Source organism: Halichoerus grypus, chromosome 2 (assembly GCF_964656455.1).
Source record: "Halichoerus grypus chromosome 2, mHalGry1.hap1.1, whole genome shotgun sequence".
Lineage (NCBI taxonomy): Eukaryota > Metazoa > Chordata > Mammalia > Carnivora > Phocidae > Halichoerus > Halichoerus grypus.
Window position 1 is genome coordinate 116,632,175 of NC_135713.1, and position 27,022 is coordinate 116,659,196.

General features: G+C 40.7%; 1 protein-coding gene across 6 annotated transcripts in view; it reads left to right on the forward strand.

The window, feature by feature from the left end:
• NR3C1 (nuclear receptor subfamily 3 group C member 1) overlaps window positions 1–27,022 on the forward strand; it is a 128,091-nt gene that overhangs the window by 76,559 nt on the left and 24,510 nt on the right. For 5 of the 6 annotated variants that reach the window (XM_078067357.1, XM_078067353.1, XM_078067354.1 and 2 more), the window contains exon 3: window positions 23,737–23,903. In XM_078067357.1, the coding sequence (XP_077923483.1) occupies window positions 23,737–23,903 (167 nt within the window). The remainder of the gene's footprint in view (window positions 1–23,736; window positions 23,904–27,022) is intronic. The other variant, XM_078067358.1, reaches the window with a different exon arrangement.

The window sequence follows — 27,022 nt, forward strand, 5'->3', positions numbered from 1 at the left end:
TTAGAAGAAAGTGTGTCCCAAAATTTAAAGAAAGAAAACCTTATATGTGTACAAAAATAAGGGTAAATACAATGAAGGGATAGAATATGACTGTACGTTAAGCATCTGCCTTCGGCTCAGGTCATGATCCCAGGGTCCTGGGATCGAGCCCCACATCGGGCTCCCTGCTCCATGGGAAGCCTGCTTCTCCGTCTCCCACTCCCCCTGCTTGTGTTCCCTCTCTCGCTGTGTCTGTCTCTGTCAAATAAATAAATAAATAAATAAAAAGAATATGACTGTAAAGATGAAAATTATAAAAGATTTTATAAAAGGAATTGATAAGAAGTTAGTTGATAAAAGAAAGAAGAGAACTTAAAAAAAAAGAATGTGATCAGGCAGGAGACTAGAACAAAGCCATACACTAGAGATACAGGGTATATTTTGGTCTGTTAGAAGAAACTGTATCCCAAAATTTTAAAGAGAGAACAACTTATATATACACCAAAAATAAGGTTAACTACTATGAAGGGATAGAATACGACTCTAAACATGAAAAACAAAAAAGATTTTTAAAAAAGGGATGATAAGATGTTGGCTGAAAAACGGAAAAAGAAAAATTCAAAAAAAAAAAATAGAAAAAAAAAAATTAAAAAAATTAACTTTGAAAGACTAGAGAATCAGGGGGAAAAACCATGAATTCTATGTGCAGTATTCCCCTAGCGACGGAGTTCTGCCGTTCTCATTGATCAGTAAACTTGGTCTTGGCTGGCTGTTCTTGCTGATCTTCTGGGGGAGGGGCCTGTTTCCGTGGTTCCCAAATGTCTTTGCCGGAGGCGGAATTGCCCCACCCTTGCCGGTCCGGGCTAAGTAATCTGCTTGGGTTTGTTCTCGGGAGCTTTTGTTCCCTACAAGCTTTCCGTACAGCTTTGGAGGACGAGAGTGAAATGGTGGCCCCCTAATATCCGCCCCGAAGAGCCGAGAACTCGGGGCCTGCTCCTCAGTGAGCCCCCAGAGAAGAGCAGTCAATCACTCCTGTCTCCCTAGTCTCCAGCCACACTCCGTGCTCACCCGGCCTGTGACCGAGCATTTCTGTCTCTGGCTCACGACCCCGTGTGGAGTCTCCAAACCCAGCAGATCCCTGCGGTGCGCTCCCGTCCGCTCCTCCCGGGGGAGGAAGGGGAGTCTCCTTGGATCTGCTGCTGTTGGGTCCCTGCTGGAGGAGCAGTGGGCCGACTGTGCCGCGGATCACGGTTTGTGGCCACCCTGAGCTGAGAGCCTGCGCCTCGGGTCCCTCTCTGCAGCCGGCTTCCCCACTCCGATACCTGGGTACTCTGCCGCACTCAGGCACCCCCGGTCTTCCTGTGACCCTGAGGGTCCTGAGACCACACTGTCCCGCGAGGGTTCCACTCCCTGCTTAGCCACTGGAGCGACGTCCCTCAGCGGAGCCAACTTCTAAAAGTCCCGATTTTGTGCTCCGCGGCTCTATCACTTGCCAGAAGCGGCCGACGGAGGCCCCCTCCCCCACCGTCTATCCTCCCAAATATTGCCTCGGATTCACTCCTCCAAACGTCCTACCTTCCAGAAAGTGGTCGCTTTTCTGTTCAGAGATTTGCTGCTATTCTTTTCTTCAATCTCCTATTGAGTTCGCAGGTGTTCAGAATGGTTTGATCCCTATCCAGCTGAATTCCTGGGACCAGACGAAATTTAGGTCTCCTACTCCTCCGCCATCTTGCTCCTCCTCCTGTAAGGCACTCTTAACATTCCTTCAATCTTTCCTTCCTCTCTGTTCTTCAGACCAGATGAATTCCATTGATACTGGATATATAACAGCTCACTTAATCTTCCTGGGTTTTTTTGTTTTGTTTTGTTTTTTTAAAGACACCTCTATCCTAAACTGTGTCTGGAATCCTTATCCAGAGCTCTTCTGTTTTGCTGTTCACAGAGAAAGGTCTCCAGTCTTCTGCCTTGAAGAAGGGGACAGATAGGGTGAAAGGAAGGACAGCTTCTAGTTTGAAAAACAGAGATCAAAACAAACAACAGAAGAATCCACCTTGAAGGAAACAGAAAATATGCAGAGAGAAGGAACTTTCCTAAAACCTATGTTTATATGCTTGGAGATAAGAAAAATACTGCATTCATCAAATAAGAGTAAAATGTTTAAAAAAGGGAATTTTCAGGGGATAAAACCAAACTTAAATTAAAAAGGTTACAGCATAAATAAAAAGCTCAGTAGAAAGGTTGGGAGGTAAAAGTAAGAAAATAAGCCAGAAATAAGAGCAGAAAGACAAAGAGCTGGAAAAATGAGAGAGAAAATAAGAAAGAGATCCAGTCTAGGAGTTTCGGGGAAAAATGCCAACAAGAAACCATCAGTGACTGGAGTGGGAGAGGTAACATGGGGATTATCTGCTGCTTTTCCTATTGGTTTTTTAGAATTAAGAATTTTTCTTACTATGAAACAAAGCATACATAAGAACAAACACACATACACCTACACACTGACAATGTAATGGATAATTAAAAAGCAGCACTCGTGTAATTAGAAAGGGCCTGTGCCTTGGGCGCCTCCCGTGGGACCTTCCAGGATCACAGTTCTGCTTGGCTCCCCATCCTCATAGGTGACCACTATCCTGACAGGTACAATAATTATATTCAGGCCTCTCTTTCCCCCTGTGTGTACATCCTTCAACACCATAGCTTAGTTCACGTTTGGAACTTAAATAAACTGTGTGTGTTATTTTGCGTCGTACAATTCATCCACGTTAGGACATGTAACTGCAGTTCATTGCTGTATACCATTGTTCCACTGCGGATACATCCTTCCCATTGTTTTGAGCGCTTGACCCGTTTCTGGTTGTGATATTCTACAAAAGCCGATCCTCATTCTTACACATCTCACCTTCCACACACGTGAATCTCTTCATGCGTATGCATTTCTGGAAGTAGATGTCAGGTGGCGGAGTTGCTGGATCACTGGATAGTCTTGCCTCCCCTCTTACTGCTGGGCGCCTGGGTGGCTCAGTTGGTTAAGCGACTGCCTTCGGCTCAGGTCATGATCCTGGAGTCCCTGGATCAAGTCCCGCATCGGGCTCCCTGCTCAGCAGGGAGTCTGCTTCTCCCTCTGACCCTAACCCCTCTCATGTGCTCTCTCTCATTCTCTCTCTCTCAAATAAATAAATAAAATCTTTAAAAAAAAAAAAAAGAAAATTGTGATATTAGGTTGTTTCTTATCTCTCCCCCCCACCCCCCCTAACTTAACGGCCCCAGAATGCCCATTCCAGTGTAAAATGTTGCTGGTATCATCTCTTTTTTTTCCATTATTGCCGTATAATTGACAAAATATCAGTTCTCTTCTTGTCTTTAAGGGTTTATGCCATTAAAAATAAATGCCATTACTCTCATTTTACTGAGTCCCAGAAGAAGCTGAAATTAAAGCATGTCTTAGAGACAGCATGTTTAACCAGAACTACGTGTGGCTGGTCATTTTATTTTCAAGCTCACACAACACTTGAAGTGGTAATGTGGCTAAAAGAAGTATCATGTGAGCAATAATGATTCTGAATGGGCTATTCCATCAGACTTTGAATATTTTAAAATTTTATTTAAAATTTAGGGCTTTGTAGGTATGTCCTCAGTGGACTTAAATGTTGAAATACTTACTGTCCAAAACAGTCTTCTAAATCAAGAGAAGACCAAACACCCCAATAGGGAAATGGGCAATGTTCATCAATTGACAGTTGACCAGATAGGTTTTTCTCTTAGGAGCAAATGTGGGGAAATGCATGGGTCTGCTTTCCTGAAACAAGGGAAGGTGGGCAGTTTAACAGCGTGCATGAAAATGCATGTATGTAAAATTGCCCATTGGCTTTCCTTGCCCTTGTGGGATTTTAACTTAAGTTATATAGTCAAAGATGTTAGCAAAGGTCTGTGCATTGATATTTATTACAGTGGAAAAACAGAAACAAAGAATGGCCAGTAATAAGGGAGTAGCTAAGTTACTGCCAAGTACTTTGCAACCATCAAAAAGTCATGTAATAAGAGATAACCTATTGACATTTTCTCAAAATGTTGTTAAGGAATGAAGAACGAATGAGCAGTGCCTCACATATAAAAACCTGGATACAAAGCAGTCATCTGTAATATTCTCCGCAAAATAAATACATACATTTTTTAAAAGATAAAAGATGTATAAAAGTGTTTGCTGGTTTTCTCTGACAAATGTATGATGGCTTTATTTTCTCATTTAAACTTCTTGGTGCTTTCTAAATTTTCTAACTAAATACTTATTTTATAATTTAAAAAAATACCTTGTAATTCAGTTTTATTTGCCAAATTACTTTATTATGTCTAGTGGAATATTTCTAAATGACTATAAAGCAATAATCTTGGAGTTGTTGATGGATTCAGTGTAAAGAAGTGAACTAGGACAAAAACAGGTGTGGTTTTATGGACACCGTAATGAGCTTTCCTCAGTGTGGTGATAAGGTTATATTGAGTTTCTTCAGGTTTCTTTTCCCCGTGACTGAAAACTGGGGTGGCCCACACCTAGAGCTGCCATAGCATGGAGCATCCTAGCAGGGAGAGAAACACAGGGCTTCCTGTCCCAGATGAGAGCCTCAGGCCCCCAAGTACAGCGCTCGAGGACAGTCAGCCCCCCACTCCAGAGGCAGCAGAGTGTGAGCCCTTGTTCTCTGTCTTGTAAGTTTCCCTTAGTCACTGTTTCTCATTCTTTTCAGGTTTAGGGTTTAAACTACATTTTCAAAATCACAATATTTTTACTGTATTTTATTTTGCTCTCTTGGAGCATTGTGAGAAAAATTAAAATTTTAAACAGGCAGGGGGCTCAGTTGGTTAAGTGGCTGACTCTGGATTTCCGCTCAGGTCATGATCTCGGGGTCCTAGGATCCAGCCCTATGTAAGGCTCTGTGCTCAGTGGGGAGTCTGCTTTAGGATTCTTTCTCTCTCTATCTTTCTCTCTCTCTAATAAAATAAATCTTTAAAAAAAATTTCAAACAGGGATGTTTCCAGCTACTATTTGTGTGCGCCCATTTGTCCCCCTCTTTTGGGAGGGGTGCACATTTCTTCCTCCAGCTAACTAGGCAGATTTTTGCCAACCACCTCCATTTAATTTTGAGAGAGTGGCTCTAACATCTTGCTCTCAGTACTTTTAATTCTTACCGTTCGGGTGTCACGGTTCAGCCTGTGGTTCTTATAGAAAGTACAGAAACCAAAATGAACACTCAGGGTGTCCAAAGTGTCTTAAAATAAGCCTGGAACAGCTCAGCTCATGCACTGATTATCCCTAACAGTTAACAGTCCACATTGTGATGTGCTGCTTATTGCTCTGAAATATATGTCAGCTCTCAGTATTAATGTGGGAGAATCATTTATCGCCAGTGAAACACTTAGTCCAGACTTGTCAGATATTTATGCTATAAATTAATGACTTGTCCTTATAGTATCAATTTTATGACTGATGTTTTGGCAGATAGATGTTTTGTGTTTTGTTTTAAACTATGGATGAAAATTTTGTCAAAGTCATCGTTGTATTGCTTCCCTGTCTCCCCTGCCATTCTCAAAAGCCTACAACTTCTCTGTTGCTTTATTTGTTGAACTGTGTTGAATTGTGAAGTTGTTTGAAGTGATGGTATTGTTGAAAGTAACAAGTCTGAAAACTACTTTGGTATTTCAACTTGAAGACTGTATTTTCAGAAGTTCCATTTCTCCTAGACTTTGGAACTATCCTTTGATAGTAATGCCAAATCTGGTATTTAGCAGGTCCTGTTTCCTGCATACACAACCAACTGCTTATGTAAGAATTCAGCTTTAAAATGCTTTCTTAATGGATGACTATTCACATTCTTATTCTTTTAAGTAAGGGATTTGGTTTAGTTAAAGTAACGATTTTTGTTAACACTTCTGTGAAAACAGAAACTTTGACAGAGCATTTAAGACAAGTTTGAGAGACTACAATATTGGTTTCATTTTTCAATCTGCAAATTATTTTATAAATGGAATTACTATTATTTGATCATAAATGTTTATCACTTTCAAAGCTTCCAGCTTGCAAATTTCCCACCCGCAACAAGAGTTACCGTTTATCCCTTCTCCAAAAACTGCTGCTTGTGCCCTTGAAATTTTTACATTCCATATAGCCCCAAAACTTTAAAACAAAAATCACCTCATCACTTGCTTTCAGAGTTTCTTCTCCATTCCCACATGGTTTCTAAAATGTTAGCAGATACCATTTTAGAAAAAAACAGAAGTTACTTTTCTAACGAATATTCTAGAATGAGCTAGCGTTATCTACACTTAGATGGACTATGAAAAACCAAAGCTTGCTTGTTTTTTATTGCTAAATTTAGCAAAAGTGGAACTACATGATAGCTTATGTTGCTTATCACTGTTTTTATAAAATTTTGTTGAGAAAATATATGTGGAGAAATATTTTAATATTAAATATTTAAATCAGTATACATACACATTATAGACAGTACCACAGTACATTATCTTTTCCAGTGTGTTTTCACTGATTTAATTATATAACCAAGGGATCTTCCCAGAGTAAGGAACGTACTGAATTTAAACAATTCACATGTATTTTTTTAAATGTAGTTATACCCTTTGTATCTGGAGAATGCAAGATAAATAGATAATGGCTATTGGTGAAAAGTACTAATTCTAGATCTAGGATAACTGTTATTTCAGGCCTCACTGTACCTTACTTTCTGTGAAATAGGAGCTCTTCCATTTTCATATTCTAATTTAATCTACCATATAGTTAGCCAAAATTTATTATTGGTATGTGATAAAAATTTAAAAAGTAGTAGACTTGGGATCTTGAATTCAATTAGACTTTGTCTTTCAGTAGTATTTTTATAGGGCCCTGGGACTAGTTCTCTACATTTCTGAGCCTTAATTTCTGTATCTGTAAAATGGGATTAGTGAGATCTTTTAGGATGGTGCTGAAGATTATAGACCATGTATATCAAAAAGTGCCTAGCACCTAAAAATGCTAAATAAGGGGTAGCTGTTATTATATAAGTCCATTTGAATGTGTAATTACAGTACCTTAGTGCTCTTATATTGAATAACTACAATTTTTTTTTTTTTGGCTTTATCAGTCTTTTTGACACTGGTTGACATGTTAATTTACACCCATAATTTTTTCTAGTCAATAGATATAAACCTTCCATCTGTAAAACTGATAGTGTGGCTAGATAGCACCTTTCTAGCTAAGGCTGTGTAATATCAAGTTCATTTTACTAAAATTAAGTGTTATGCATTTGTTAAAAAAAATAGAATACTATTGATATCATTACATATCCTCAACAGGATACTTTGGTGGAACAATATTCTGACAAAATGAAATGTGTCTCTGAAAAGTCTAAAGTCTACTATGTTAGTTAAACATAATTTTTTCAAAACTCCTCTAAGGTAAGAATAGTATTATAAATATACAAAACACTCCGATTTGTGTTTTCATTTTTGGTGCATGGTTGCCATGTAATTTAGTGTTTAATGGCTACTGTGACATCATCTTAATCATTTATAATGTGAATATGCTAATTTAAGATTTAAGCTAACACAACTAGAATCTAAGAAAATGGAGGTAGCATGGATATTTTCATACCTTTTTAAAAAATTGAATTATAGTTAGAATACAGTATTATATTAGTTTCAGATACACACCATACTGATTTAATGTTTATAAACATGAACTGATCACCAAGATAAATCTAGCTACCATCTGTCACCATGCAGAATTGTTACAGTATTAGTAAGTATATTGTCTATGCTGTACATTGCATTTCCCTATCTTATTTATAACTTGAATTTTGTATCTTCTAATCGCCTTCCTATATTTGCCCATCTGCCTATTTCCCTCCCCTCTGGCAACCATCAGATTGTTCTCTGTATATTATGAGTCTGTTTCTGTTTTGTTCATTCTGGTTTTTAGATTCCATATATAAGTGAAATCACACAGTATTTGTCTTTCTTTGTCTTTCTTTTCTTTTTTCACTTAGCATAATACCCTCTAGGTTCATTCTTGCTGTCACCAATGGCAAGATTCCATTCTTTTTTTATAGCTGAGTAATATTCCCTCATACATACATACACCACAGCTGCTTTATCCATTCATCTATTACTGGACACTTAGGTTGCTCCCATATCTTGGCTATTGGAAATAATGCTGCAGTAAACATGGTGTATATATATATATATATCTTTTTGAATTAGTGTTTTCATAAGGGAAACAGCTTGATTGTATGGTAGTTGTATTTTTAATTTTTTGAGGACCCTCTGTTTTCCACAGAGGCTGCACCAGTTTGCATTCCCGCCAACAGTGCACGGCAGTTCTCTTTTCTCTACATCCTCACCAACACTTGTTATTTCTTGTCTTTTTAATAATAACACCAGACTGAGAGGTGTAAGGCAATATCTCATTGTGGTTTTGACGTGTTTCCCTGATGATGAGTGATGTTGATCATCTTTTTATGTGTCTGTTGACCTTCTGGATTTCTTCTTTGGAGAAATGCCTATTCATGTCCTCAGAATCCATTTTAAATTGGATTGTTTGGTTTTTTTTAGTTGTGTCACTGCCTTTATATTTTGGATATTAGCCTCATCGGGGTATCATTTACAAATACCTTCTCTCATTCAGGAAGTTGTCTTTTTGTTTTGTTTTGTCTTTTTGTTTCCTTCACTATGCAAAAGCTTTTTAATTCCATGTATTACCATTTGTTTATATTTGCTGCTTTGGTTCTGCATGCCTGAGGAGACAAATCCAAAGATACACTGCCTAGACTGATGCCCAGGAGCTTACTGCTTATGTTTTCTTCTATGAATTTCATGGTTTCTGGTCTTATATATAAGTCTTTTAATCCATTTTGAGTTTCTTAAAGTGATCCAATTTCATTGTCGTGCCTGTTGTTTAGTTTTCCCAATACCATTTATTGAAGAGATTATCTTTTTTCCCTTGCCTTTGTCATAAACAGATTGACCATATAAGCATGGGTTTATTTCTGGGCTCTCCGTTCTGTTCCATTAATCTGTGTGTCCGTTTTTTTGGCAGGACCAAATTGTTTTAATTACTACAGCCTTGTAGTATACTTTGAAATCAAGCAGCAGGATACCTCCAGCTTTGTTCTTTCTCAAGGTTTCTTTAGCTATTTGGGGTCTTCTGTGGTTCCATACAAATTTTAGGATTACTTGGTTCTAGTTCTGTGAAAAATAACTGTTGGTATTTTGATAGGGACTGCACTGCCTCTGTAGATTGCCTTGTGTAGTATGGACATTTTAACAATATTCATTCTTTTAATCCATAAGCATGATATATCTTCCCATTTATTTGTATCATCTTCAGTTTCTTTCATCAACATCTTACAGTTTTCAGCATACAGGTCTTTCACTTCCTTGGTTAAATTTATTCCTAGGTAATCTATTCATTTTGATGTAATCGTCACTGGGATTGTTTTCTTAAGAGAAGTGTAAGAAATGCAACAGGTTTATGTGTATTAATTCTGCATTCTGCAACCTTACTGAATTCATTTATTTTAAGTTCTAATTAGCTTGTTGGTGTACCCTTTAGGATTTTCTATATATACTATCATGTTGTCTGCAAAGAGTTTTACAGTTTTACTTCTTTTCCAGTTTGGATCCCTTTTATTTATTTTTTTCTCATCTGATTGCTGTGCTGCTAGGCTCTCCAATACTACGTTGAATAAAAGTGGCAAGAGTGGGCATCCTTGTCTTGTTCCTGATCTTAGAGGAAAAGCTTTCAGCTTTTCACCATTGAGTATGATGTTAGCTGTGGCTTTGTTATGTATAGCCTTTTATGTTGAAGTATGTTTTCTCTCTATCCACTTTGAGAGTTTTTATCATAAATGGATGTTGAATTTTATCATGGTTTTTGGGCAGCTATTGAGATAATCAAATGATTTTTATCCTTTTGTTGTTGTTGTTCATGTGGTATATCACATTGATTGACTTGCAGATACTGAAACCATCTTTGCATTTCTGGAGTAAATCCCACTTGGTCATGGTGTAAGATTCTTTTACTGTATTGTTGAATTTGGTTTGCTAATATTTTGTTGGGGATTTTTGCATCAGTGTTCATCTGGGATACTAGCCTGTAATTTTCCTTTTTTGTGGTGTCTCTGGTTTTGGTATCAGCATAATGCTGGCCTCAGAGAATGAGTTTGGAAGCATTTTTTCCTTTTCAGTTTTCTGTATGAGTTTGAGAATAAGTATTAACTCTACTTTAAATATTTGGTAGAATTCACCTGGGTCACCGTCTGTTCCTAGACTTTGTTTGGATCAATAATCAAAAAACTCCCAACAATTGTGTTACTAATAATTGGTCTGTTCAGATTTTTTACTTCTTCTTGATTTAGTCTTGGAAGATTGTTCCTAGGAACTTATCATTTCTTCTAGGTTGTCCCATTTGTTGGCAGATAATTGTTTGTAGAAGTCTCATAGGATCCTTTGTATTTTTATGTACTGGTGGTAACTTTTCCTCTTTCATTTCTGATTTTTATTTACTTGGACCCTCCTCTCTCTCTCTTTTTTGATGACTCTGGCTGTAAGTTTATCAATTTTGTTTATCTTTTTAAAGAGAAGACTTAGTTTCACTGATCTTTTCTATTGCTTTTTTGTCCCTATTTCATTTATTTCCACTCTGATCTTTATTATTTTCTTCCTTCTACTTACTTTGGACTTCATTTGTTCTTTTCTTTTTTTAGTTCTTTTATGTGTAAAGTTAGAGTGTTCATTTGAGATTTTTCTTATTTCTTGAGGTAGGCCTGTCTTGCTATAAACTTTTTAGATCTGCTTTTGCTGTGACCATAGATTTTGGACTGTTCTGTTTCCATTTTCATGTGTCTCGAGCTATTTTTTATTTCCTCTTGGCTTTGTTGACCCATTGGTTGTTGAGTAGTAGCATGTTGTTCAGCCTCCATGGGCTTGTGGGTTTTTTTTTTTCCAATTTTCATCTTATAATTGATTTCTAATTTCATACCACTGTGAAAAGATGCTTGTTTTGAATCAGTCTTTTCAGATTTATTGAGACTTGTTTTGTAGCCTAACAGGTGATCTATCCTGGAGGATATTCCATGTGAAATTGAAAATACTGTGTATTCTTCTCATTAGGGATGGAGTGTTCTGTATATATCTCTTAAATCCATCTGGTCTCGTGTGTCATTTAAAGCCAGTGTTTCCTTATTGATTTTCAGTCTGGGTGATCTGTTCATTGATGTAAATGAGGTGTTAAACTCCCTTACTATTACTGGATTACTGTCAACTTCTCCCTTTATGTCTATTAATAATTGCTTTGTGTCTTTAGGCGCCCCTCTGTTGGTTGCATAGATCCTTAGAGGTGTTATATCTGCTTGTCGGACTGATCCCTTTATCGTTATGTGATCTTCTTTGTCTCTTGTTACACACTTTCTTTTTGTTTGATACAAGAATTGCTTCCGTGGCTTTCTTTTACATTTGCATGGAATATTTTTTCCATCCCTTCCCTTTCAGTCTGCGTGTGTCTTTATATCTGAAGTTAGCCTCTTGTAGGCTGCATGTAGATGGGTCTTTTTTTTTTTTTTTTTTTAAGGAACACAAGCAGGGGAGCGTGGGAGAGGGAGAAGCAGGCTTCCTGCTGAGCAGGGAGCCCGATGTGGGGCTCGATCCCAGGATCCTGTGATCATGACCTGAGCCGAAGGCAGACGCTTAACGACTGAGCCACCCAGGCGCCCCTGTAGATGGGTCTTTTTAAAAATCCATTCAGCTACCATATGTCTTTTAATTGGAGCATGTAGTCCATTTAAGGTAGTTATTGCTAGATTGGTATTTATTGCCACTTTGTTCATTGTTTCTAGTTGTTTCGGTAGTTCCCTGTTCCTTTCTTCTTCTCTTGCTCTTTTCCTTGTGATTTGGTGACTTCCTTTAGTGTAATGTCTTATTTCCTGCCTCTTTATTTTTTGTGCACCTCTATATAGCAGTCTCTTTTAGGTTGATGGTCACTTAAGTTCCAGTGTGTTCAAAAAGCACTACCTTTTTATCCCCCTTTGATGTTTTTGATGTCCTATTTTATTTTATTTTATTTTATTTTTTTTAAAGATTTTATTTATTTATTTGACAGAGAGAGACACAGCGAGAGAGGGAACACAAGCAGAGGGAGTGGGAGAGGGAGAAGCAGGCTTCCCGCCGAGCAGGGAGCCCGATGCGGGACTCAGTCCCAGGACCCTGGGATCATGACCTGAGCCGAAGGCAGACGCTTAACCGACTGAGCCACCCAGACGCCCCTTGATGTCCTATTTTAGATCTTATTATTTTGTGTATCCCTTGACTAAGTACTATAGATCTAGATGATTTTACTGTTCTTGTTTTTTAACCTTTATACTAGCTATGTAGGTGCTTGATCCACTACCTTTACTATAAGTTTACCTTTACCAGAGTGTTTTTTTTTTTTTTTTTCATAATTTCCTTATTTCTAGTTATGGCCTTTTCTTTTTCATTTAAGAAAGTCCCTTTAACATTTTTTGTAAGGCCGGTTTGGTGTTGATGAGCGTTTTTAGTTTTTGTCTGGAAAACTCCTTTATTTCCCCTTCAGTTTGGAATGATAATCTTGCCAGGTAGAAAGAGTATTCTTGATTATGTTTTCAGTACCACTCCCTTCCAGCCTGTAAAGTTTCTGCTGAAAAATCTTCTTCCCTTTTATGGAACAAGTTTTCTCTTGCTGCTTTGAAGATCCTCTATAATGTGTGTGGGTCTCTTTGGGTCCACCTTATTTGGATGGGCTTGTATGTTTCTTTCACCAGGTTAGGGAAATTTTCAGCCATTATTTCCTCAAATAGGTTTTTGTCTCTTTCTCTCTTCTCCTTCTAAGACCCCTACAATGCAAATGTTAGTATGCTTGGTGTTGTCCCAGAGGGTTTTCTTAAACTTTGCTCAGGTTTTTAAAATTTTTTTCTGTGAAGTTTCAATTGAGTGATTTCTACTAACCTTTCTTCCAGGATCACTGATCCCTTCTTGTGCATCATCTCATCTGCTTTTGATTCCTTCTAGTATATTTTTCACTTCAATTATTGTATTCTTCAGCTCTGGTTCTTTATATATATATATATATATTTTTCTATTTCTTTGTTGAATTCTCACTGTGTTTATCCATTTATCTCCTGAATTCAGTTAGCATTTTCATAAGCATTACTTAGAATTCCTTATCCAGTAGGCTGCTTATCTGTTTCATTTAAGTTTTATTTTTTTCCCTGAGTTTCTGTCTTACTCTTTAATTTGCAACATACTTCTATCTCATTTTGTCTGTTTCTCTGTAGTAGTAGATCAGTTATACCTGTTAGTTTTGAAGGAGTGGCTTTGTGCAGAAGGTGTCCTGTGGGGTCCAGTAACCTAAAATGCCCTGGTCACCCAACCCAGGTGCCCAAGGAGTAACCCCTGGGTGGGCTGTGTCCACCCCCCTGTTGCGGTGGGTCCCGATTCATATGGACTCACTGCTGCGTGTGGGGCGGGCTGCAGGAGCTGGCTGCAATGCCCGACACCAACAGTATGGCTGGGCTGGTGGGCCGGCCAGGCCTCCTGCACAGCTGGCTGCAGCTGTTGTAGGTGTTCCCACTTGCTGGGCTGGCACCCAGGGCAGGGTGCTTGGCAGGGGCTGTGGTCCCTGCAGGAGAGGTCAGGCGGTAAGCCACTTGTGAGGGGCTCCAGGTTGGCTGGATGGGGCGAGTTCACAGGGAAACACTGGGGCCAGGCATGGTGCTAGCACAATAGAGAGAAAGTGTTAGAAATGGTGTCCATCAGTGCTAGTCCAGCCAGGTAGAAGTGGCAAGTACAAAATGGTGCCCGCCGGGGTCATGTCCCCGGGAAGTGCTCCAAGTGATCCCTGCCCCTCTGGCACACACCCCACCGTCAGTGAATGTACTTCCTTCACGTGTCAGCCAGGTGCTTTTCAAACTGCTGCCTCTGCCCTGGGCCGCCACACAAGTGAGAATGCGTGCATGCCCTTTAAGAGTGCGGTCCCCATTTCCTGCTGCCCTCTGGCTCTCTTGGCTGTAAGCCCCATTGCTTTTCAAAGCCTGTCATTATTGGTGCCATTCACCTGGGCAGTGGCACCTGATGCGGGGCTCAGACCCCTCCTTCCTCAGTGAGGGCCTCTGTGGTTGCGCTCTCCCTCGCACTCGTGGGCCTCCCCAGCAGGCGTGTGGGGCCTGGCCAAACTGTGTCTCTGCCCGTCCTGCACATCTCAGTCGGGCTCTCTAACAGCCTTCATTGCGTATGATCTTTCCTGCTCGTCTTTGCTTCTTTCTGCGAGAGCTGTTCCACTTAGAGTTGCAGATTTTTATGTGTCCGTGCAAGGAGGTGAGCCCAGGATCCCCCTTTTCCTCCCACCTCTCAAATCTCTTAATTATAGGCAATTTCTATTCTATTGTGATACTAATGACAGAAGAGAGAAAAAGCAGAAATTATTTTTAATGTTTAACTTTACCTCAAGACTATCTACTTGGTGACTCACACAAGATTTTAAAAACTCTGTCAAGCTTGAATGGATATTACCCTGCAAGTCCCTGCCAGGCAACACAGTTACGAAGGTAAGGAGCAAAGATTTGGGAATAAGGCAGTGCTGAATTCAGATCCAGGTTGTGTTCATGTGACTTTGGGCAAACAAATGGCTAAACTGTCGTCGGTAAAATGGACTAGTAGGAATGATTATTTGAGGTATTATACTTATTAAAGTACCTAGCTTTGTGGAGCTTGGCATGTAGAATTAAAATATCCATCACCTGGCTTAAAATATGAGTATTACCATGACTGGGAGTGTTTTGTTTCACCTCCTAAAAACCATTTGTCTTAAATTCTTCATCTGCCTGCTTGTATTGCAGATGTCCACTAAGTAACTTTTACATCATTTTAAAGACTTTCTTACCTCTTTTTTTGGTCCTGTTCGAGGGACAAGTTGCCCATTCTTTTCACTGTTTATTCAGTCCTTAGAATTCTTCCTTTAAATTGTTTCAGTGGATTTTAGAAACCAGGGTGTGAAGTAAGAGCAGCATCACCAAAACCCGAGGGAAAATGTATACAGCAAAAAGAAAAACAAAAACACCATACAACAAAACAACAACAACAACAAAAAAAAAAACCTCACATCTGGTAGACTGGCATGATAGAGAAACCAAGAAATTTTCGCACTAGTATAAAAATCTGAGAAGTGAAAAATCAATCCTTGGCTTTGGACTGAGGGAGGAAGCATGTGGCCATAGATCAAGTTGGGGTTGGTTCTGAGGGTTTCGTTCCTTCCTTTATACTAATATAAAATATGAATAAGGACACAGCTGCTCTGAATTTGTTTGATTTTACAAACATTTTTGTAGGGATTTAGGAATTGTGCTAATTGTGCAGAATGAGATGAGCATTAGTGTGTGGGTCATTTGAAAATTTAGTCCAAAAATACAGACTGTTGCACAATTTTAAGGCAGCTGTTTTTATCTGTTTGACCTGTTTGGGGCAATGGTTACTTGGGCAAAAATCTTGATTTGAAGATTCTGGTTGGAAGGGAATTTGGTACCTTTCGTTGTGTATCACTAAAGAAGTCAGACCTCAGGCTACAAAGTAGAAGGCCTTCGTACCTCAATTTGAAGACCTAGATCTACCTCAGCTTCTTAGTTTTGCCACTTTATCTTTGTGAGAGAGGTGGAATATCAGTTAAGAACACTGTTTTTGTTGGCCGAAGGACCTGGGTTTGAATCCTGGCTTTGCTAGTTACTATGTCACCTTAGGCAAGCCACCTTCTCTAAATCTCGAAAACAGAACTCACCTCATAGGTTTGTGGAACAGATTAAAGGGGATAGTGTATATAAAGAAAGAGCTTCCACAGTAGCTCCTAGTAGTAGTTAGGTGATAACCTATATTCTGGCTATAATATCAAACATCTACCATGTTAGCTGCCTTACATTCTTTTGCAGAACAGATAAAGATGTATAAATAAACTAAATACAATAACATCTACTGGACACTGTACAAGATGATGGTAATATAAACAGGCCTAAGCCATGGCCCTTACCTAAGAGGAGTTATTGATAGAAACCTCTATCAAAAGGTATCCCAGGATCAGCTATGTAAAGTGCTACATGGCGGTGTTTAAGGGAGTCTAGAGGTTGTCATGGAACCGAAAAGCCATGGTGGACACTCCAGGCTTGGGGAACAGTTCTTAGAACAATACTTCCAGGAAACATGTAGCACATAGTAGTCACTTCATAAATATTTATAGAATCCAGGATCCCTAAGTGATAAACCAAATGGTTTGTGTAGAGGGGTGGGAAGACCTACAATTGGAGAAAGAAACAAGAGCCAGAATATGGACCCTTTTGGGCTTGAACTATATATAGTGGAGGAGTCCCGGAGAGTTTATTAAAAGACCCACGAGGGACAAAAGCAGTTTTAGCAGTGTGGGGAAGGAACGGAAGGAGAAGCAGTGAAAGTCAGGAGGACTCTTTAGTGTAAACCATCATTGTGCTTAAGGCAAGAGAGGGAAGGCGTGTGTTGAGATGGCTGCAGTCACAGTGGACAAGAAGGAGAAGGTACATGACCATGCCACAGGGAGTAATAAAAAAGACTGGAAAGGGGGTTGAAATTGGCAAAATTTGTGCATTTAAGCCCAAGTTACTAAGCATAGAAACTTAGAAATAAGTTCCTTTTGTCAGTTGGGGCAGAAATGAGCAGTGTTTGGTTTCCTTAACATCTTTATTCAAGTGCTTCACAGCAACTGTATTACAAATTACAATAAATGTTCAAAATTCCGGAATTCAAAAACAGTTCAAACTAATGTAAAATGAAGTCAAATACAAACCATCAGTTTAACACAATTCTAAATTAAACTACAAACCCGAAATAGACCATAGCTGATAAAGTCTACTTAATCTTACAAACTGGACATATATGACTGAAACCCAGGATGACTCCCACAGATGCGGGGACCAGCCTAAATTCAAGCTTACAGGGTGATTGCAGATAATTATAATTACAATGGCCTTCAGTTCTGGACCCCATAATGAATTTACCTACTGAACAGCACGGTAGCTTAACCAACTTGATTGGCACCTGACTCCCTAAAAATAAAATCCAGTCAAACTACATATATACATTGGTATATGAGAAAAAACCAAATCATGAAAAGATAGGGAAAAAAACATTACATGTGAGATGTGAGCTCAAAAACACAACTCCACAGCCATCAGTTTCAACCTTCAGTATCTAGTGTGATAGACATGAGGAGAAGGTAGTAAGCATGCCATTGTGTCACACCTGTTCTTGAATTCTTTGAAGAGGTCACATTCCTAATTCTGTATGTACCAGGCCATCATTATCCCTGTGTGCTCTTAAGAAGTGAGGAACACACATCCTCACTCCACAACATCGTTACAGGTTAAAATTCATGTCTGCCGATGCAGGGAACAGAGCTGAACACATGCAGCCTATGGTTTCAAGTTACCTAACACAGTGACCAGACTGAGGACTGATCCTTCCAAAGACAAAGAAATACATTTCTTCCGTGAAACATGTTAGATCAGACTTGAAGAAAGAAACGTAGACAAGGGTGACCATATAAATAAATACACAGGACCGAAGAAGCTTTTTGCAGACCCAGATGTATTCTTCCCTACCTATACCTCCAGCCCCACCTTGGGAAACATGGGCAAGCTCTTAGAGTTTACTGATGGAAGACCTTCATTTTTCAGTCAACAACTAAGCCCAGAGATGTTAAGTGACAGGCCATTGGTGTCTCAAAGGTGTGACAAAGGCATTACCTTCTTCATGCATCCTTTACTGAAAATGCTCCTGGCTTATTAGAGTATAGTGTTTGGTGCTCTAACCTTCTCCCCAAGATGAGTGCGCATAAATGATGCATAGTTTGGGGAAACTGTCTTAATATGCACTTGAAGTTAAAACCAGTAGAACCCTCTCTCAACAAAGGCAAAGCAAAGAGAATCATCGGTGTTTCTTCTCACTAAACAACAAAATGTATGCTAGTTAAAACCATTTAACAGAAATACTGTGAAAGCCTTCCACCAGACAGTTTTTCTGTTTGATTTGAAAACTAGTCCATAGCTTATTATCAAACAAATCAGTAATCCTTTAGCTAATGCAGGGATAAATGGGCAGTCAGAAAATGTAATCACCTCGTGTGTGCAGCGGAGTATTTACATTCTTCCTAATGAAAAGAGATAAGAAAAATGCAGGTGACTTTGGTGTGTAAAAACCACCTTTTAGGGCCAGTGCTAGAGGGACAAATAAATTAATCACTAGACCTGTATAGTCCCTGGTGTCAGCTCTGTTTTCAGTCTCCCTTTGAACTTATCTTGAATCAAAGAATATTTAAGGCTGCCTCAGTAGGGTGCTTGCTCCACTTAACCATAGTTAAGAGGTTTTAAAATATGTTTCTGGTCCTTGTTGAATTTATGGCACAGGGCTCTTAACTTCAGCATTATTGACATTTGAAGCTGGGTAATTCTTTGTTGTGGAGGATTGTCCTGTGCATTGTGGGATGCTGAGCAGCACTCCGATCTTTTCTCACTAGATATCAGTAGCATTTCCCCAGTTGTGACAATAAAAAATGTCTCCACCCATTGCCAAGTGCCCCCCCCGGGGGGGGGTGCAAAACTGCTCCCAGATGAGAACCACTGGTTTATAGTACTTGGACAAAAACTGGTAAGCCTATGAGAAGACACCTGTTCCATGTGTAGTTGGTAAAAATCCAGTTGTAGTAGCTTTATTTTCAGGATTTTCCCCCCATGGTAATTAATACTCATTTTCTGAGGTCATTACTGTTTTTGCTTTTTTTTTCTCCAAATAAAAAATGTTGATTTAATTCATTTAACTTGAAGGCTAAACCAACACCACCATTTGGGTTTGTAATGTTTATCATCCCTGTTCCGTTGTCTTTGGGGGGAGAAAGCCTCTAACTGAGTAAGCAATACTGGATCATTCTGCCAGGCACATTACAGTCCCCATTTAGAAATAGGGCAATTGAGATTGAGAGAGATTAAAAGGTCACCGAGCTACTACATTGCAGTTAGGTTATGAATTCTCGCCTGCCTTAGAGTCCCAACTATTCTCTGTAACAGCAGTTCTCCCTATGTAGTCCACAGACCCCTGGGAGTCCCCAAGATCTTTTCAGAAATACATTCAAGATCATACACAGTCTCTGTTTGCCTTTTTCACTGTGTTGACATTTGCAGTGATGGTCCAAAAGCAATGATGAGTAACACTGCAGGCATCTGCGGGTACAGTAGTCATTGTCTTCACTGCTATGCGCGCACAGTTCAAGAATATCCTGGAGGACGCAAAATATTACTGATTTTCTTAAACCTCCACTTTTGACAATGTCCTTTTACTATCCATCTGTGTGACAAAATGGGAAGATGCATAAAGCTGATTATGCACTTAGGCTGCACACAGCACTTAGGCTTGTGTCAAAGAGAGGAGTAGGTGTAAGATTGTTTATGTTGTGTGGTGAAGAGCCACCTTTTTCATGACCTACCGTGAGTAAACTCTGGTGTTTAGCCTTGGGTGCTTGGCAAAGGTTTTCTCAAAAATGATTGAAGTGAGGTTATCACTTCACAGAAGACAACTGACAGTATTTGTTGCTGGTCTATAAAAATGTGAGCTTTCAAACAAAATTTAGAACTTTTTAAGACTTCCGTCTGCCACTGTGAGCTTGACAGATGTGACTCTTATATTGTTTAATGAACTGTGTCAATATTTGGAAAATCTGCCTAACTCAGTGAAACAATATTTTCCAAATGACTAATGCATGACAGTACAAAATCATGCATGGGTAAAAGATCCGTTCAAAGTGCAAGACAGACCAGTGGATGTTAATGTAACAGCATCAGAAAAAGTTCGCTGATAGGGTTTCACATTGCACATTGCAGCACTAACCTTTAAAAAACCACAGTGTCGTATTTTGAGGTAGAATCATAAAGAATATCTACAATTACCTGAACTTCTAAGCTCCTGGAGGACCATTAACCCTCCCCTGGCTCATAGGGAAGGGTGCTGATAGCGCTTCTCTTCCCTGAAGTTCTCCAGGCAGTCCCATGTTACAGGAGGCAGATAAAAAATATTCACCCAAGTTTCAAGGTTCATTATTTCAGTGATGCATTTCACCCACAGTATGACTTACATATGTGATATGACCTCCGTATCGTCCCAGTGCCTGCTATTCACGTGTCGTGAATGTGGGCTAAATGAAAGGATGTAATTTACCCGCACATTTTTCATGCTCCTCAAGTTGTGATTAGTTCTCACAATCCATCCATGAGCCTCCTCTCATCACTTGTTTTTCTTGCAGGAGAACTGAAGAGAAAAACCCAGCTTTGCATGTGTTGTTGTTGTTGTTTTTCCTCTCTCAACTCTAATGTAAACACCATGGCCTCAGGAACAAGCTGGTGTTGAGCGCACTCTCCACTGTAAATGGGCAGCAGCATTCGAGTATGCATTTGGAACAAGGCATTTTGTTCCTAGGAGTTTTCACTTAAAAGAAAGCACTGTGGATCAAGTCAGTTCATAAGAGAAGCTCTTAGCATCTTCAGAACATTCGGCATAGCTGTTGGCACATGCTGATCAAAGACCCAGGACATGGTAGCTTTTCTATTCAAAGGGGTGTGAGACACACTCGGAGTCTTATGTGCTCGCTCTTTCTTCCTGTCCTGTATTTGCCATGTGTCCCTCTTAAAAGATGGCGATTCCATGTGGTTTGCTTGTCGTGCTGGCCCTTCGGTTGGACTGGAGTCCTTCAGCGGTATCATAGGGTCACACTTGGAGCTGCATACCGTGTTGTCCTCATCCGTGTTTCCCAGTGGTGTTCGTCATGGCCCATGTGTCTTTGTTTCTGTGTGACAAAAACGGACTTCTTCCACTGGTGTCTGTGGTACACTTGGCAGTTTTACACATACTCACACACACTCTGTGCTGACGTGAGGTAGTGTGGAAGGACTGAGGGGAGGCCAGGAGGCGGACTGGAGTTACAGATCCCTAGCTACACTTGCATCGGTGCATTTGCTCATGTCATTTGCCCTTTCCCTGTTGCCGTCAGTCGCTCGTGGTTCAGCGTATGCTCTAATTTATAAGATAGAATTTGGGAATACTGTCCTGGGTTTTAGGCTTTATACTACTTTCCACTTATATAATACTTACATAATGCTTTTTCCTAAAATCTCCAGTTTTCCTGAAACCGCAAAGGAACATCTACGGAGTGCTTGCTCGATGCAGGAACAATGTGCTAGATGTGAGCATTCTCCTGTTTTCCCAGTGCACGTGCGCGCACACACACACATAGGTGATGTCCTCCTTCCCAGTCCGCTTGTGGAAACTGAGGCTCAACGCAGTAGCCACCAGCCCAGGGTCACACAGGCCTTTCAGTGGTAGGGCAGGGACCTGAAGCATGTCGGTTTGACTACAAACAGGCCCCCTGATCACCCTCCTCCTCCCATGCGGCCTCATCTCGGGGTGATGCCCCCCTTCCATAGGGCTGCTGAGAGGCTTGACAAGGTTGTACTCACAAAGCCTTTTACAGCTAGAGGACAGGCACACCTCGGTGTAGGGCACTCTGCTTTATGCACTTAGGGTTGGCACAGAGCTTCAGTTTGTAAAAAATGCGAAGTCAAGCAAGCCTTTCCGTGCCATTTTTCCCACAGCGTTTGTTCATTTGTATCTCTGTCACATTATGGTAATTCTCTATTTCAGATTTTTTCTTTACTATAGTTGTTATAGTGATCTGTGATGGTGACTCGCTGAAAACTCAGATGATGGTTAGCATTTTTTAGCAATGAAGTATTTTTAAATTAAGGTATATACTTTGTTTTTGGGGTTTTTTTTTTTTAAAGATTTTATTTATTTGTTAGACTGCGCACAAGCAGGGGTTGCAGCAGGCAGAAGGAGAAGTAGGCTCCCCACTGAGCAGGGAGCCCGATGCGGGGCTTGATCCCAGCATCCTGGGATCATGACCTGAGCCAAAGGCAGTAGCTTAACCGACTGAGCCAGCCAGGTGTCCCTATATCTTGTTTTTGTAGACATAAAGCTCTTGCACACCTTAATAGACTACAAAATAATATAAATATAACTTTTACATGCACTAGGAAACCAAGAAAGTTATTTGACTTGCTTTCTTGCGATACCCCCCTCCCTGCTGTCTGTGGTCTGGAACGGAGCCTGCAGCATCACTGGGCTAGGACTCTACTACAAAGCACTATTTGAAAAAACAAATGCATACACGTATGTGTTTGTAATGTATGTCAACACGTATAATTGGTTGAGGAAAAATTACAGAAGCACCTTTCAAATCTTTAAATGTTACTACTCATTTTCCATAAACAACTGGTTGGTCTCTAAAAATAGCTGTCAGATGACAGAGATGGGCCGAGCAGGAATAGGAGCGTCTTCAGGACTTAAGCCAAAGAAGTTTTTGCTTCCCTGACACATCGCTCTGCTCACTCACTCTAAGGCCCTCCTACTTCCCTGTCACACTCCAGCCCAGAGCGGCAGCTCTGCATTAGTCACAAGCTTCCGTCCATCCAGGGCACCTCACGCCAGACCTACAGCAGAGTCACTTCAGGTGGCTCTCTCCCGTTGTAGGCTGTCAGCATGTGCTCCATCCACTCTCCCAAACCCAGCAGAGAATCGATACCTTGTGAGAGAGAAGTCTCCAGAAGTTCCTGAGAGCGTGCACAGAACATCATGGAACCCCGGGGGGCGGGGGGGACACTGTCCATTTGACAGAAGCCTCTTCCACAGAGAGAGGATCGGCGGGGGGGCAGCAGCTTCATTTGCGGATAGAATTGAGGGGAGCTTTTGGGCTTGTAGAAGATCTCCAAAACAAATGAGGAATAGAGGATCTTCAAACACCAGAACAGCACTCAGCAGGGTGAGAAGTCCGCAAAAGGAAAAACGGGAGCTGGGCGGAGCAGCAGATTCCCCCTTTACTCCCTTTTCTTGAGGCCGTCCCTTCCTGAGTGGGGAGGGCAGAACAAGGGTCCCCCTGTGGAAGCCCCGCACTCTTTCCGCTCTCACCGTGAGCCAGCCGCGGGGCTGAGAGACAGTCTGGCTTCTGCGTCCCCCCTAAGCCGCAGGGTCCGCCCAGACGACCCTGGGAATGACATGTCGGCCCAGGTTCATGTACTGTAAAAAGCTGTAGCTCCCGGGCAGGACGTAGGCAGAGCTGTTCTGAGACGTGAATGAATTTAGAAAGATGCCTGTACAAGATCTTAAAAATCAAAAATTAAATTGACGTCCTAAGCAATTAAAGGGCTAGGAGGCATCTTTTCGAAGTGACGGATGCATACTGTGTCTTGATCCCGGTGGGAGATGCAGGCTATCCGGCAAGCCAGACTCATCAGCTGCACACTTAGAAACAGTGAGTGACGCCGTACGCACAGGACACCTTCATAAAGGGGACGATGAATATAAACAAGCCCTCAGCAACTAACAATTACAGTTTCTAAGTGGATCTCGTTTTTACCATTCTTCTGAGGGAATACTTAAAAAGAAATGACCTCACTCTTAATTTTGTCTGAAAGAAGAATCCAAACATTCTTTGAATATATTTAGGTGGGCAGTTGGAATGCCTACTAGTCCGTGAAGCCAGAGTTCAGTGTGAAACATGCTCGCTGGGGAGTGAGAAGGTAAGAGAAGTGGATTTTGATACTTCTTTGACACTCATAACAGTTACATCATAACCCTGCCCTCTTCCTTCTTTAGCCCTGGGATGAGACCAGATGTCAGCTCTCCTCCATCCAGCTCCTCTGCGGCAACGGGACCACCTCCCAAACTCTGCCTTGTGTGCTCTGACGAAGCCTCGGGCTGTCATTACGGGGTCTTGACTTGCGGGAGCTGCAAAGTATTCTTCAAAAGAGCGGTGGAAGGTAGTGTGTATTTTGAAGAGTTTTATTTTTCCTCTATTGGGTTCTTGTCTCCTAAGGTAGATTTTGAAGTTTCTGTTATATGTAAACCCCATTCAGGCTGGACGTCAGGAAGATGCTGGTGGGGTGGGGAGGTGGCCTCTTAGGCCTTCCAGTGGGAAAGAGATTTTAAAAAGCAACACAAGCAGAACTAGAATAAAATAGAAAAGTATAAATTCAGGGGCAGAAGTTTGGTCAGAGAACAGAAGGTAACTATAAGAAAGGGGTGTCGTGTGGAATGGCGGTGTTAGGTTCGGGTGGTAACATCATGTTCATTATACGAGAATCGTGGGCTTTAACTCCCAGCAGGCAGTTGGTTCTGAAACCACCAACTATTCCAGTGTGACAGAAATGAGGGACAGTAAGAACTTATGAAGGGGAAAGTCTCTGGATGGGATTTTTTTTTTTTTTTTCTATTGAACCAGGCATCCTAATTCAGCGTAAGAGCTGGTCCCTGTCCTCTGGGTGGTCACGGTCTACTTGAAGTGAAGGATGAGGTAACAGTTTCCAGGTATGGAGGTTAAAATACTGAGAAGCAAGTGATAAACTGCCTGAGGTGGTCAAGAAAGAGGTATTTCAGAGGAGCTGATTTCACTATATGAATATTATATTATGAACTTTACCCTTGTTATGGATTCAGCCTACTGACAAGGGCAATAACATCAACTCCTTCAAGAGAGAGAAATTCATTCCATTATTTTTAGAAGTTACTCAAATTATTTATTTCATGTTACCAGTGAATCATCTTGGGAAAAAATCATGTACTTTAGTAACTTGTAAAGCAGGTTGAAGGTAGTGTGGCCTGAATGCATTACCTAAAGCTCTGATTATATTAATTTTTAAAGAAGTGTAATTATCCATTATTATTATTATTTGCCTAGAGTACTGTTTGCATATCCTTAAGAGTCAGAGGAGTCATTTTCTTTTGTTTGGATTAGTTTGTAACATGAGCCAACTATAAAATTACTCCTGTGACCCCACACAGAGCACAGGGATGCCGGCTTTGCCCAGGTCAGCAGCTGCCGGGTCCTATGGAGGGGTCACACGGAACGCCCAGCCCTCCTGGTACAGAACCCACCACAGACCCGAGAGAGTGAAGCCTGTTCTTGTCCTCACTTTACCTACTTCAGCACTTCACTAACTCATGAGTTATTTCCATGATATAAATACAGTGACAGCAGTAGTAATATTACAGTAACATTAATAAATTGATTCCTGAAAGTGAAATTCAGAATGAGACCGTGGAACCTTAGAAGAAAGAATGGTTCAAAAACTATTTTAGTTAAAATGGAGGGGAATGAAAAATCCTTTAAAACAGGGCTCTAAATTCAAATGCCTACAGGGACCAAGTGTGTGTCATTCTGGCAGAGAGAAGACATTTGGGGCAAGGAAGGCATGCAGTGATGTCGGAGAGAGCAAGCTTACCTAAAAGCATCCAGTGCCTAACTTTAAAAAGTGTAAACAAACAAACATGCTAAACATACCTCCCCAGTAAAATACCACTGCAGGCCCCATGCCCTCTGGGCTTAACCCCTGCTTTAGAATTAAATTCTTATACTTGCTTTTAGGTACAAATTTCATAGACTATTAGCCATACCATTTCAAAATGTTTATGTAGTGTTTAAGTCTGATGGCTCGATTACATAATTAGTAGGAAAAGGTTTAACTGTGGACTGTTAAGTAAATCCTATTTGGATTTTCATTTTCTCAACTGACCTTTCCAGCTCTAAAATTCTGTAATCTTTTGATAACCTAACTCATAGCAGTTTTACTTTTCCTTTCTAGACATGATGGAAATGTTTTAAAGCCCAGATACATATTTTGGAGCACTTTCTTAGATAATTACAGAGATGCAGTTCGTAAGGTCTGCATTACACTTGGCACTCCATTTTCAGCCCCTGCTGGAAATAGTAGTTACCCCCGCCCTCAGATTGGCATAATATAAATACCCAAACATTCTACTGTTTTTAAGAAATTTGCACAAGTTTTATTTATTTATTATCTAAATCCTTGATCTGGGTTGAATGGCTATTTTGAGGTTTTTAACTCAGTATTCTGGGAGTCGCTTTTCTGCATACAGAAGAAAACTTTGGGTAGCTTCACTTCTTTCCACGTATGCTAGTTCAGTGATGCCCTCCCCCCCCAACCACGGAGTCCCTTTGACTTACGTCCCCTTTGCACAGAAGTATGTGTAAGCTTTGTTGGTGGGTCCTAATGGCGATGAGCATCCACTACCCTCAGTGTACCATGAATCCAGTACTACGTTTTAGGTTTGTCACACCGCTGAATTAAGGGCTCTGTGAGCTCTTAGAGGCTGTAGTAATCCCATTTGATCATCCAGGAAACTGAGGCTGAGTGTGTAAGTGGCAGCGCTGGGATCCCACTGACCCTCAGAGTAGATGACCAAAGTTTTCTCGTCTGCGAGTTTATATAACCGAGTTAGATACAGAGATGAAAGCAGTCCCAAGGGAGTTATTTACCAGCAAGCATTCGCTGAGCGCTCACAATGTGTAGGTGTTTGTAAGAGCCTTCTACATAACTGCCTTCAACCCTTGCAGAAGCCCAGCAAGCTAGGTGCGAATGTTCCAGCTTTGCAGATGGGGAAATAGGGGCTCAGAAAATGTAATAAACATTACTGAGATCACACAGCTGGGAAACAGAGGTGCAGTTCATATCAGGGCCTTTCTGGTGCTCATGAGTGCATGTTCTACCACACCACAGAGTTTTTGAGAGCAGGTTAAGAAAGACGCTCAAGCTCACAGAGTTCACATTTAAGACTTGGATGTTTCAGATAGGGCAAACCAAGTGCACAAACCCCAGAACATGCCCTTTTTCTTGGACCACTGTTTTTTTTAAGCTTAAAAACAACTACTTTACTGTCCCTACTGTGTTAGTTATCTATTGCTGTGTAACAAATGAGGCCAAAAATTAGTGGCTTAAAAGAGCAGGCACTGATTGTGTCCTGCAGTTTCTGAGTCCGGAATTTGGAAGGAGGTGAGTAGCAGGGCAGTCCTGGGCCCCTCACGAATCATATTCAGACTGTAGGCTGGGGATGCCGTCATCCGGCCTGAGGCCGGAGGATCCAC